This window comes from Lepidochelys kempii, chromosome 3 (genome assembly GCF_965140285.1).
Source record: "Lepidochelys kempii isolate rLepKem1 chromosome 3, rLepKem1.hap1, whole genome shotgun sequence".
NCBI classification, from domain to species: domain Eukaryota; kingdom Metazoa; phylum Chordata; order Testudines; family Cheloniidae; genus Lepidochelys; species Lepidochelys kempii.
In genome coordinates, this window is record NC_136382.1 from 196,846,121 (window position 1) to 196,860,164 (window position 14,044).

Genomic DNA, 14,044 nt, shown 5'->3' on the forward strand with positions numbered 1-14,044 from the left:
GCTTTTGGTTAGATGTAAACACCATGGCCTCACAAACAAGACAGGCAAGCCACCTGCCAGCCAATCCCACTTGGTTCATGTTGCGGCAGCTAGGGTCTGCTGCACCAGAGTCCTAAAGCATCCAGCTAAAGTTTCAGTTATACATGCAAAGTCGTCAGCCTCCCTTTTATCGGTTCATGGATGGTCAGTGTTTTATTTATTAACCAGAGACTTTTCTTTCAACAACATGAGTAGGGTTAATAAATTTGCATCGGGAAAGAATAGTACAAAGAAAATTAAAATATAACAGTAGGTTCATCTGTTCCATTTGTGTTTGCGATCTAAGGAAGAAAAGAGCCTCTTTCTTTCAAATTCTCCTTTGTTACTTGTCTGATTCATTTTAGATTAATCTTTTATTTTGCTTTATTTCCAAAGGACATCCATTACCTTGCAGTAGATAAGGGTGAATTGGCACTAGCTGAAGTGGCAAAGAAAAAGGCTAACGACATTGATGCAGAATCAATAACTACTGGAGTTGGTAAGAATTAATGCTGTTTTTAAAAAGCCCTTTTTGTTTTAATCAATACTTGTTCTGCATCACCACGATGTTATACTTGTAGGGTGTTATTGGTTAATTTGAATTGTTTTCTTGGAAAAGAAGGTGGTGTCTTTATTTGAGGAGAAGGAGGTAAGCTTATGAAAACAGCATTGCTTTGCCTTTGGGTATATAAATGAGAATTGTGTCAATGTGTGGGCTGCAAAGCAAAAGAGAGTAAATCACCACAGTTTTATAGAAAATAAGAAAAAGGGTTAATGAATTCCATGCACATTGTAATGAGATTAAGTGCGAAGGGTCCTGATCCTGAAATCCTTATTCACACAAGTCAACTTTATTTATTAAGGACCAGGTTGTGGAAACCTTACTCACCTGGCTGAGCATTTACTCACACAAGTAGTCCTGGTGAAGACAATGGGATTTACTTTGTGAAGCCTCTGGAAGTACTCAGTTGAGGTAAATGCTCTCCAGTCTGAGCAAGGGCTTCACCATCCGGCTCCAAAGTAGGTCTGTTGCAGTCAATGGGACTTGGTATTTGAGTAAGAAATATCTATGTGAGCAAAGATTGCGGCACTGTGCCCATAGCTGGGTCAGTAACTTGGCAGGCTGGGCAAAACAACTTGCACTTCTCTTCCCCCCACAAAGTAGAAGTTTGATCATTTCTTGTGTTCTCACTTAACCTCTTTAAAGAGAAGCGTAAAGATACGGAGACTGTTCTGTTTCTTTAAATTTGTAGCAGGAATCAGAGGGCGGGGAAGTCAGGAGACGATTCCAGGCAAGATCCCTATGTAAGAGAGAAAGAAAGAGCATAGTAGCCAGGGGTGGGCAACCTGTGGCCCGTCAAGGTAATCCGCTGGCAGGCCGCAAGACAGTTTGTTTACATTAACCGTCCGCAGGCACGGCCGTCCGCAGCGCCCAGTGGCCACAGTTCACTGAAGGAAAATTTGTGTGAACTTGGGTTAGGCAAGTTTTTTTAGGGCCAGATTGTCAAAAATAGAAGATTATAACTGTGAGTTTACATTTGTACATATCTGATTATGAATGCAAATACCAATGTATATGTGCAAGTCAAGTATTTTTGTGTGCATGTTGCTAGTTCAGTGCCTAATGGGCTATGTGTGCTTGTAAAAATCTGCCTTGTGTGGGCACATAGCATATTTGCGAGTAAGAGTTAGTCAGGCACACATGTATGTATGCAGTTGTACACACTTAATGCTACAAGTTTAGCCCTTAATCTCGCTGAGTCTGTTTCATTATGTGTAAAATAGAAATACTAATACTTAGAGATTTTATGAGGTTAAATTAATGCTTTTGAAGTGTATGAAGAATCTTGCATGGAAAGCCCTCTCTCTGTAACTGCTAATTATTATTATTTTAAAGTAAACTCCTTCATTGTAAATGATAAAGTCAATCCATCATCTTTAACCATGGTCTTTAAGATGTTGTCATTTTCTGAATAATTAATATCGGGGTGGTTTACATTTTTTAGTACATGCAATGCCCCCCTGATAAATTGTAGTGAAGCCTCATTATATTAACAGTGGAGCACTAAGGGTTTGATTCAGTTTCTACTGACATCAGTGGGAATCTTGCCATGAGTTCAGGAACTGGATAGGGCCCTAAGTACTTGAAAACAGAGCTAACGGTTTTGTTTTCTTTTGCTTCTAAACATACACTGAACTTTTGAATTATGCTGCTTTAATTTTAAATTTGTGACCCAAGGAAGAATCATTAGCAAAGAAGGTTTTCTGAGGCCTGGGCATTGTTTAACCACTCAAAACAAGCAAACTCAGTGACCACCCTATATGTAAATTACAGTGTCCATGCAACACTAACTCGGAGAAGTGAATCATGCAAAAGTCAGAAGCGTCAGAGTTACTCTTCAAACAATCTTAACTTTGTCTCTTGGAGTGTATGTATTACAACAGAATCTTTCATTACAGACCATGTATGCAGCAGTACAAAATACTACATGTCCATTTAAGGGTGCATAGAAAAATTAAGTTACCAGCTGCCGCAGTGTATTGTGATTCCCATTTTTGAGAGACAGTCTGAGTGTCCAGGCCCCTTTTATTGAAGCCAGGCTTTTATCCAGCTCCCTTATCTGTTTTCCCTTCCCACCTCTTACTTTTCCTCTTCACCATCTTGTGACCCCAGACCTTTCATCCATCCTGTTTCCCACTCCCTGTTTCTCTTCATGCCATTCTAGTGCCATCTGCCCGCATTCCTCTCTTCTGCTATTCTGTTTCAAGGGCATTTCATAGAATCATAGAATATCAGGGTTGGAAGGGACCTCAGGAGGTCATCTAGTCCAACCCCCTGCCCAAAGCAGGACCGATCCCCAATTAAATCATCCCAGCCAGGGCTTTGTCAAGCCTGACCTTAAAAACTTCTAAGGAAGGAGATTCCACCACCTCCCTAGGTAACGCATTCCAGTGTTTCACCACCCTCCTAGTGAAAAATTTTTTCCTAATATCCAATCTAAATCTCCCCCACTGCAACCTGAGACCATTACTCCTTGTTCTGTCATCTGCTGCCACTGAGAACAGTCTAGAGCCATCCTCTTTGGAACCCCCTTTCAGGTAGTTGAAAGCAGCTATCAAATCCCCCCTCATTCTTCTCTTCCGTAGACTAAACATCCCCAGTTCCCTCAGCCTCTCCTCATAACTCATGTGTTCCAGTCCCCTAATCCTTTTTGTTGCCCTCTGCTGGACTCTTTCCAATTTTTCCACATCCTTCTTGTAGTGTGGGGCCCAAAACTTTGAGGCTTCCTAGATCAAACCCTTCACTTGCACTGCAAATTTCAATGAGAAGGCAGCAGTCAAAGCAAACAGACAGTGTGATGTGCAAGTGGTGTATCATAGAAGCAGCTGGGCCCAAGTTCTATGCTAAGGTAGGGAAGGGGCTCTGTAAGGTGATGGTAAAATCAAGGGATGACTCATGAAGGCCAGAGGATGAGTTCCCTCCCTAAATAATATTTGTCCCCCAAACCATTTATCTCTCAGTGGCATATTATCCCTGTACCAATCCCTCCCATCCACATTCTGGTTGAGCATAGCTCAGTGTAACACGGCAAAAGCCAGACTTAATGTTGCAAAGGACGCAATTTTTCCTCAGTGTAATTTCTGGATTTTTAATTCATTTGAGCTCCTTATATGGTCAGAGTTTGCCATGCATATATCCAAGAATCAACTGTCAAAGGATCCTATGGCCAATAAGAATGCCTGGATGATTCTGATGAAAACACTGTAGAACCACTGAAATTCCTTTGTGTTTCAGGAGGTAAAACACAGCTAGTTTCGCTCAGGGTTTTGCAGGGGGAAAGTGGAGTCAGCTGGGCTCTCTGCTGTTCCTTGCCCTTGATCTAGGCCTAAACAGACATTGTTAGATTAATTCGATAAAAGCTTTTTAAGAGAAAGCATTCTCAACGGATTTGATGTTTGAAATCCTATGAGAATACATCGTGTGGTATTATGAGATCAAAATAATGGCACTGTACACTTTCCCAGAGTAGAAATGCAAAGTCCTTCCCTTTTCTCCAACTCCAATTTGAACTGGAGACAGGTGGCCGTGGATTTTATGGCTGTCTTTAATCTAGTTTTGGACCAAAGTTAAATTCTGTTGAATTACTTCCACAGCAGATCTTTAACACAAGCTTCTTGGCAAAGGCTCAGTGATTTCACTATAACCTTGTCCTGAAGCTTGTTCTGTACTCCTCAGTTAGCTGTATTGATGTGAACAATATAGACATTTTTTTAAAATATCTAGTAAAGAGAAATCTAGGCTTACTAGTAGAGGATTTGTATTAGCTCTTGTATATACCCTACCAGAGCACAAATAACTAGATATTGTTTTCTCCACTGTAGAAGAGCACATCTGTTCAATTCAGTAGACTATAGATTGCTAATGCAAACCACAGCTACAAAGCTACAAAGAACTCACAAGGCACAATGTGTTAAGAAATGCCATGTTTAATAATGATCATGGAGGTAAAGAACTCAGCCATTCAAACATTACTGCACTATGAATACCCAATGAAGAGCATATGTAGTAAATGCAGAAAGTTTCCCAAGGCCAGCTTCCAACAAATTACATTAGAGCCCAGCAAGATGAATTTATTTTAACCTTCAAATCAATAGCTTTCACCCAAAAGGGATTCATGTTGTGACAAGAAAGACAGATAAATGCTGCATAGTTCAAAGGCAAACTGTGAAGCCCTATACCTTTACTTAGAAATTAAATTTAAAATATTAGTAGCTCTAATGTTTAGGCAATGTTTTTAACAGTGGTACCTTAATCAAACAACTGGAGATGTGATAATTCCACTGTTCTAAAAAGCCCTTTGGGGCTGACTTACTCAGTGGTCCATTAGTTGACAAGAAAAAAATTTGAGATTTTTCCCTTAAAAAAAAAAGAAATATTTTTAAATACCCAGCTACAATGATACAGATATTCTGCAATATTTCTTCTCATAGACTATATAGTAGGAGAAAGCTAGGAGGAGTAGCTACAAAGAACTCAGGCAGATCACCTCATTCTCAGAGAATTCCACTGGTTCCACTTGCATTTCAAAATCAAATTTAAAATCGCCCTCCTTGCTTTTGTAATTATCCAGGGACTTGCATTAGCTTATCTTTGTAAAGTGCTTTGAGATCTACTGATGAAAAGAGCTATATAAGAACAAGGTGGTGTTATTGTTATTATATTATTACTGTTATTAGATTGTATTACATCATGGGAATTTCTTTTAAACAAATGGCCTTCACAACATATAAGATCTTTAAGCATAAAAAGGGGAAGCTACTGTCCAAAATTTATCCCTGTGAGTCACCCATATATTCTGATCCCGAACCAACTCTGTATGTTTGAGTAGTCAGGACTTCCATTAAACCCGTCGGAGAATTCCTGCATTTTAGGTGCTCAAATGCACTCGTTCTCGTTGACTTTCCTTGAAATTCTCACAATGTCTAAGAACGCTGTCTTTTGGAGGTCACTGATCGTGGTGTCTTGCACTCCTAATGTGTTCTTGAGCTGCTCATTCATACCCTTAGGGATTGCTCCAAGTGCTCTAATAATCACTGGGATTGGCTTTGCTCTAGTTTGCCATCATCATTTCACTTTGTGTTAGAGTTCTTCATACTCTGTTATCTTCTCATCTTGTTTCTATTAATCATTATTATTATTATTATTATTTATTATTATCTGATAGAGTTCATTTCTCTTCAGTTCCCTCACCACTCCTTTCATTCTTCCAGCAATAGCCTTTCTTCGGTCCCCTCACACACCCTCTCCACTGCTGGCGAGACAGCCTCCACCCATCTGGAACAGCTTTCTCATATCTACCTGCCTCATTGTCTTTCCATCACATTTAAAATTTTAGATGAAAACTTACCTTTTCTCCTGATTTCTCTCTTCCTCTGTTGTTATTTATTATTTCATGCTGCAAAATGTTTTGGGATATAGTATGTATAAAAGGTGTTATCCAAAATAAAGTTGTATTGTACAGTAAAAATAAAGCAATATCTAATTGTTCCAGATAAGAATATTCCAGCGCTGGCCTTCAAATGACAAGGGACATGATGCGCATAACTTTATGTTCAAGTGTTCTAAAAAGTTAGGGCCTCCAACTTAAATACTGGAGCTCCTGTTCATTTATTTAGATTCCCAGTTTAAGTCAATCAAATCCTCAGGAGCCAAATCATTTGCTTAGAGTATTCCAATAATATAACTCTTTCCCCCAGGAGGCAAAGAAATACCCATTTGAATCCAAAATGCTCCTTTTACACACAATTGGCAGTTAACCTATAGTGAGAAATGAGTTCCACCATGTGACCTTTCAGAATACTGGGCCAGGCATAATGAGTGCATTATTAAGCTTCCCCGCATCTCTTTAAGTCATTTAGTTATGCTTACGTTTTGCCGCATATAGGATCTGATCCAAAACCCACTGAAGTCCGTAGAAAAATTCCCATTTACGTCAATGGACTTTGGATCCGGACCACATGCTGACCTGAGGTTCCACAAATACTCAGGAACAACAGGATGAGTTAAAGATGGATTAGGGCTTGGTCATGCAAGATGCTGAGGGCTCTCAATTGCCATTAGTTTCAGTGGGAACTCAGAGCACTCAGTTCCTTGCAGGTTTCAGCCCTACTACACCTTCAGTTCTGAATTCCTCCGTTTACATGTTAGACCCTCGTTGTTGTTGTTGTTACATATTTCACATCATTTTGTGAATTGACTGGCTGAACATTCTGCTTGATTTTATCATTTACTTTTTGTTACTTAACGTTTTCATTTCTTCTAAACATTACTGAAGAATAAATCTTCAATTCTTAATATTGTAGCAGTTCCGGTCACTAATTGCTTTACTTCTTGCATTGTCTTTGAGCAGCATCACATCAGGTACTTGTTTTACTTGAGTTATGCCAAACTATTTTTGGCTCCTCTTCACCTATCTTCACTTCATTGTGTCATGATGTCAGTTTTGATCTATACCTTCCTACTGCTAGGCAGCTTTGCCTAAAGACATAATCTTAAGCCCCTAATAATTATAAGTACATCAAAGGCTAGCTTCTTTGCTTAGCTGCAGAGGGTCTACACAAGGCTCTGTGTACCTGAACTTGAAAGAGATTTATAGTTTTCAGTCAGGTTTTTAGAATAATTATGGCATTCCTTAACTTTTTTTCTTGTTTATTGTGACTTAATGTCTGCTACAGAATGTGACTTGTTTTTTTAAAAGTACCAATACCCAAACTATCAAATGAAATGAAGAGGCCATTCAACTTTAGGTCTTGATTTTTAAATGAATTGATTCCCATTTTATTTGTAATACCCCCAGTACAGTATTTGCCAATTATGTCCTAAAAGATGCTAAGAGTTTGAGGCTAGCCAGACCTGTCGCTTTTGTCTTCTTGAGATGATATTTCAGACAGAAAAAAATTCAGCAATGGGGAAGAGCTAGCCATCGTGTAACACCCCTACACCATAACCTAGTAGGCTAGGTAGACTGGGACAAGGAGTCAAGGGGGGACAGAAACTGGGACGGAAGGATGAGGAGGGATAGAGGCTGGGAGCTGTAAAATGAGAGTGGTAGTTGTGGTGGGAGAGATTGGGACAAGGAGACTGGGACTGCACAGTCAACCTAAATTCTGACATTTCCTAGCTTTTGAGTGCTTGATTTTGCAACCTTAAAAGTGTTCTTATAACAGTTTTTATGGAAGTAATAAATATATAGTTTGTGGGTATTATATCAAGCCTGCATGAGGTATATAATTGCCATTTCTAGCTCAAGGTATGAATGTGTACAATCAGCAGACTGTATCTCCTGACCCATAGGCAACTCCTCAGAAGAGCCCATGGAGTGGCCTGTCTGGGGACTGGTGGAGAAGCCAGATTCAGAGCAAAAATAGTCCAGAATATTCCCCTTCTGCCCCTGCAGTTTCATTTGTGCTTTTATGTATATACAGCAGCCAGAATCTGGCTCATTGTCAACCATTTTGTAATCCTGCTGGATGAAATCTACTATGTACATGTAAAAGAGTATTAGTGGTCTATCATTTGTGAGATTCTCTTTCCATGCTCTATCTACTTAGCATTAGATGTGTGTCTGCATGTTCGTAATGTATCATAAGTGTGTTTTGCTCATATACCCTAGCTCCTTCCTCAACCCTAAAGTTTCTCTGATTTTAGTATTTTCAGAGAGCATTCATACATATAGAAGGAATAGCTGGCAAACACATACTTGCATGGCAGTTGGTATGCACACCAAGGTTATAACCTTTCTTCTGTTTACTCTGTATAATGTAACGTGATGTGACAGGGTGTAACACATCACAGAGGTGATGTGTCAGCTGAGGAATTTGAAGAAGAGGTGTTTTTCTGGAACACGTAGCGATAAAATTTGTGAGGTTTTAAACAAACCATGTTTACAAAATTATAATATCAGAAAAGGTCTTTTTTAGTCTGTTTCACGCCAAATGAGTCAGATGAATATTCACTGCAAAGGTGGGTAAAAAAAGAAATATCAGCCCTAGCCTAGGGCAGATTGGAAGGGAAGAAGAAGCTATAGATTCTCCTGTGTTCAGAAGTGTCAGCGTTTTCTAAATAGAGCCATTCAGTCAGTCTTCGTACATCTGTTTGCTGATGATACAGATCAAGTAGAGAACTTTTTTTTAAAACTCTTCCTCTGATGATGACTCCAAGCAAAGACCGTGGACTCTCAAGCTCTGTGCCCAGGGTCAACTTGAGGAACCCCATAGCAAAGTGGACGTCTTGGCTGTTTTCCTTTTAGTGAACCTAGGTGAAAGCGTGGGTAAATACACTAACATTTCGCCTGTGGAGACTAAAATCAGACACATCAAAAGTGAAAGTAGTTTGATGGTCTTAACTTAGTACCTATTTGAAGCTTTGTCGGTATAACAAAACCAGCACATGCCATAGTCTTTCACTGTTGGAAGTCTCTGCTCAGGAGAGGGCTGGTGTCGCATAGCAGGGTTCCTGGTAAAAGCAGCTTGTGGAGCAGATTGACTAACACTGACAGTGTGCCTTGCACTTGCCAGCATTATCAACCTGTTACTTTCCTGAGCATCAAACTTGGCCAAAATATGAAAGAGGAGAAATAGACCAAGCTGAGAGAAAAACGATTGCCCTGCAGCTTGGAAAACTGACCAACAGCACCCAAAGCCACAAACAAGGTCATTGAAGGTCATAGTTTCAACCCAAGGGACAATTCTTTCTTTAAACTAAAACCTTTCCCCTCCTATATATTTTTGTTTCCTTCAATGAAAGTGTCTTTTCCCTGAATGTTCTGTATCATCAGTTAGTCTCTGCCGAAGTGACTCTTTTGCAAATTTCAGGGTCATGTGACCATAGTCGTAGCATTGCTCAAGCAATAGTAGCAATAGCCATCTTACTGCAGTGGAAGAGGGGTTTTTTTTCTCACCTAAATTTCTGCCTTTCACGTTCAAGCTGCATATTTTGCTCAGAACATTTGTTGGACAAGCCTTCTGACCCGGGGCTGGTTAGAAATATTTGTGCTTTATAATATTATTTCCACAACAGTCTTCATAGCTAACTCCAGGACTAGTTATCTCTAATGAGGCTAGTTCTGAATCATGTTAGTTTTAAACTATTGACTTGAATCTTAAATGCAGCTCATGAGGCAGCGTTGACCATGCTTGTGCCTTATGAAATTTCAGGATGTTGCAACATTATGATGAAAAGATGCAATGTCATCACATAGCGACAACCACAATATAATTTTGGAATGGGTGGCAAACCTAGACAATTTACTGCTTCTTCCTCTCTTTTTACTGCTGGGAAGTGAGGAGAAGACAGGTTAGGGTGAGAAAGCTGCTCCTTTCACTGTCTTTAAACACCTCCATCACTTTCACCACTCCTTCATATACAGACATTACAAACAGTTCTATATTTATATCATATCTATCATGAATAGATATGAAGTATCATGGAGATTTTCTTGGCATGAGTTTGGGATGATCATATTGGTTTGAATTCTCATGAGTAATTAGGTTAGGCCTGAATGCACAAAATGAGTGAGGTGTTGTAACTGCATGGCAGGAGGAAGAGGAGGAGGACTTAGCTCATCGCTTTTAGCCCAGTTGGTAGGGTGTTCCCCTCCCTCTCTCGCTCACTCTCAAAGTGTCAGTTGGGCCAAAGAGAGAAAGAGGTGTGAGAGAGAGCACAAGCATGAGAATGACTCTCTAGCCTGGTGATTAGAGCACTCACGAGGCAGACCCAGGATCCAGCCCCCCTGCTCTAGTGACTCTAATTATTTAGTGCACTGAAGGAGCCCCACATCAGAATAGCCCAGATCTCAGTGGTCTGCGCACTCACCAAAGAGATGCAGATTCATGTTCAAGTCCCTTCTTCCCCCCTCAGTTGGAGGGGAGACTGATCAGGGTTCTCCCACAGCCCAAATGAGTACCCTAACCATTGGGCTAAATGTTATGGGCAGTGGTAGCAGCCAGGGGTGCTGGAACAATTTGTATTGTGCGGGTGCTGACAGCCACTGAACCAAACTGTAAACCCTGGATATGATGGCAGCCAGGTCAAGACAGGGGGTGCTGCAACACCCCCCAGCACCCCAGTTCCAGCGCCTTTGGTGGCAGCTGCTGTTGTTGTCGTAGCTCTGTATGAACTTGCCGGAGGAGCTCAGCCCAGTAGGCGGTGTCTGAGCAAATGCCTGTCTTCACCTGGTTTGTGAATCGCTCTGGAGCTTAGGCGTCTGGGCACCTAGTGGAAGGCAGCAGTGCACATGCCCCGAAGCTGAAACAGTGCGTGTTGCTATTCCCGCTGAGCTCTGTTCCCACTCAGCTTCCCGAGAACTCAGTTCGATGCCCGCCTTTGTCACTTGGGTATCTTTATTTGGCATAAAGCAGCGCTTCGCTGAGCTGATCAGACCCTTACACAGGGTGGGTGGATGTAGGGTACATCACGACACCAAAGTTACACACGTACCACCACCTAGCCCAGCCAGCCTTTCTTCACTTTTGAGGTCAGTATAACTAAAGTCAGACCAATATTGACATATAACCACTGTTATTCTCCGGCTCAGACCAATATTGACATATAACCACTGTTATTCTCCGGCTCTGTGTCCCGTCCCCCCCCCCAACGTTTTTTTTATATATACTTCTTTTCCTCTCTACAGGATCTCTCAAAATTTTCTCACTTAATCATGTATTAATTACAATTTGTTTCTGTAGCTATTTCTGATCATAAGAGTATTTAAAAGAAATTAATTTTAAAACATTGACCAGAAAAAACATTGCTCAGTTTACGCAGGTCACAGTTTTGACAGTATGTACAACTCCAGCATCCCTTACTCATACCTTCGGCCTTCACATGCTTAGCGCCCCAGCGGTTCCAACTTTGTTAACCTCTCCTTAGAAGCCTGGGTTCGGTAATGAGACCTACCTGTGCTATCTGCTCTTTCATTATGAATTCAAAAGCAGTCAGTCTACAGCCTTTAAAAACTGCATGGGGCAGTTTATCATCTCAAATAGACTATGGCCCACTTCTGTATATAAATGGTACTTATGCTTTTTTAAGCTAATATATCGTGCATTTATCACTTCCCTTAGATTTGTTTGTATAGTGGAGACAGTTAATTATGTAGTTAGGCGGTAGCAGGATGACAGCAATATGAGTAAACTAAACGATAACCCGAGAGTGCTTCTTGCTTATGATGTAATAATTGTATCTCTTGTTAAGGCCAAGGCTAAGCAATTTAGAGGAATAAACTCTGAGTCCAGAGACAAGAGACCTTACAGTCTGTTGGCCTAGAAATTAATGAATTAACTGGGAGAAGTCTTCAAGCTATTATTATTATTATTATTTTATTATTTATTTGTACTATACAGAACTGTACTCTGTCTTCTCAACCGTGTAATTTACTGGATATATAACATCTCTCTCTCTGATTGATTGTTTTCTACCCTCAGTGCTCCCCATTCATAGGCGCATAATAAACATAGCCTCCTCTGGCTCCCCACCTTCTGACCTGATCTAGCCTCAGACCTCTCAACACCTTCATCCCTGCTGAATTTTCCTTGCCACTTGAAGAAGACTTAGTCCCCTGCCACACCTGTTTTTCCCACACTAACAGTGATTTCTTTTAAAATTAAGTTGTATTTGATATTTGGGACTATGTGTAGTGACAGGGTAGAAGAAAGTCATGGACTGAAGAAAGCATGATTGTTGTGGACATGTAGACTGTGAGTTTTGGGGACAGTAGAAAAGCAAAGCAGAAGCTTTTGCATAATCAGTGTGCACTTATTTCACAATAAAATTGAGACAGGATAAAGAGGTAGATTTCAGAGTCAACTTAAAAATTATCAGAAAGCGTAGCCACCGTGAGAGCCCTTCCCCTGTGCTTGGCCAGTCATGTCCCTGACACAATCTACAGGGCTTTACACACTTTATGGTTATTGAGAAAACTCTGTGTAGTTATTATGCAAATTAGATCCCCTGAGACAATGTGAGCATAGGGAATTGCATAACTGTGAAATAAGTATCTATCCCTTCTCCCTGATTGGTTGAGACTATTTCGTTTTGGAGAGCATGTAGTAATCAATGTGGTTTCCAGTGGAGTTGTTTTTTCAGTCTGGTATCATTTATTTGTTGAAACTTCCTAGTGTAGAGTTCAGTTCTGCTCATTTGCTAATCTTGTTTCATCACCCATAATCCTTGCTATAATTCAATCATAAAATATATTTGCTACAAGATGCTTGTACAGGGGTTGGGGGATTTTTTCTGGCAAATATGCTAAGGTCTGTATTGTATATAAGTCCAGCAAGGACAGGGAGTGGGGACGGTGGGGGCTGCCTCTTCTCTGAGATGGGAGATTTGGTGTCTAGGTGTCTTACTTGAGACAATAGGAGACAGCATAGCCTTCTGGTTAAAGCAAGGGCGTGGGAGTCATGAGGTCTATGTTCTCTTCCAGACTCTGCTCCTAACTCATTGTTACATTGAGCTAATTGCTAAACCTCAGTTTCTATTTCTGCCCTTTGGTTCCCCCAAATGATACCCTCCTGTTGTTAAGTGCTTCAGTATCCTTAGAGGGAAGGTTCTAAATAAGTGCAAGTATTATTTATTTTGTTATGTAATGTGCACAATTGACACATGGCAACTTCACTTGTAATGTGGGGATGCTGTTAATTTATTAACTTAGCTCTTGTGTCTATTTACTAACTGGCAGACACTTGCCCTATTACTAACAAAGCCATAGTTTGTGACTATTAAGTATGTGGGGGTACAGTCTGCTCTGATTTACATGCCATAAAACGCACTAACTTCACTATGGTTGCACAATATGGACATCATTGAAGAATTTGGTCCATGGCATTGAAATTTCTTTTTCAAGTACATAAATCCTCAAAAATTTTGAACCAAGAATGAATTTTGTTCACCTCTCCATCTTCATATATTTAGAGTTCTAGAACTCTCCTGGGCCTATTCTCCTGTTCGTTGTGTGGCGCTTTTCTGGCTAACTGTTCAATGGGAGGCAGTGTGGGTGATTGGATACAGGACTGGGTAGGCACTCAGGAGACATAGGTTCAATTTCTAGCTCTGCCACTCACCTGCTGAGTGACCTTGGGCAAGTCTCTTCCCCCTCCTACCCTTCATTTTCCTTGTCTATTTAGATTGTAAGCTTTTGGGGTCAGGGATTCTGTCTTCCTGCATGTCTGTACTTTGCCTAATACCCTGCCTTGGCTATGGCCTGGAGGCACTATTGTAATACTAATTATTATTATTAACTATAATAGTTCCATTCATATTTATTTTGAATTGTTGTATCCAGCCTCTCCATTTTTGATTTTTTTTTTTTACCTTCCTGTTGTAGGTTAACTGTATAGATAGGTGAAATCCTTCCAACTTCTAAAATCCTTCCTTTCTCTTACAATATCATCTAATCTTTACAACATGAGGCAAGAGAGACTTCTGGGAAGTCAGTTACCTTTATTCCACAGCTTCTTATTCACT

The 14,044-nt window shown here is 40.4% G+C and overlaps 1 protein-coding gene across 1 annotated transcript in view; it reads left to right on the plus strand.

Annotated features, from left to right (window-relative positions):
- WDPCP (WD repeat containing planar cell polarity effector) overlaps positions 1-14,044 on the plus strand; it is a 278,021-nt gene that overhangs the window by 207,278 nt on the left and 56,699 nt on the right. The window contains exon 14 of the mRNA XM_073339528.2: positions 415-517. Within this exon, the coding sequence (XP_073195629.1) occupies positions 415-517 (103 nt within the window). The remainder of the gene's footprint in view (positions 1-414; positions 518-14,044) is intronic.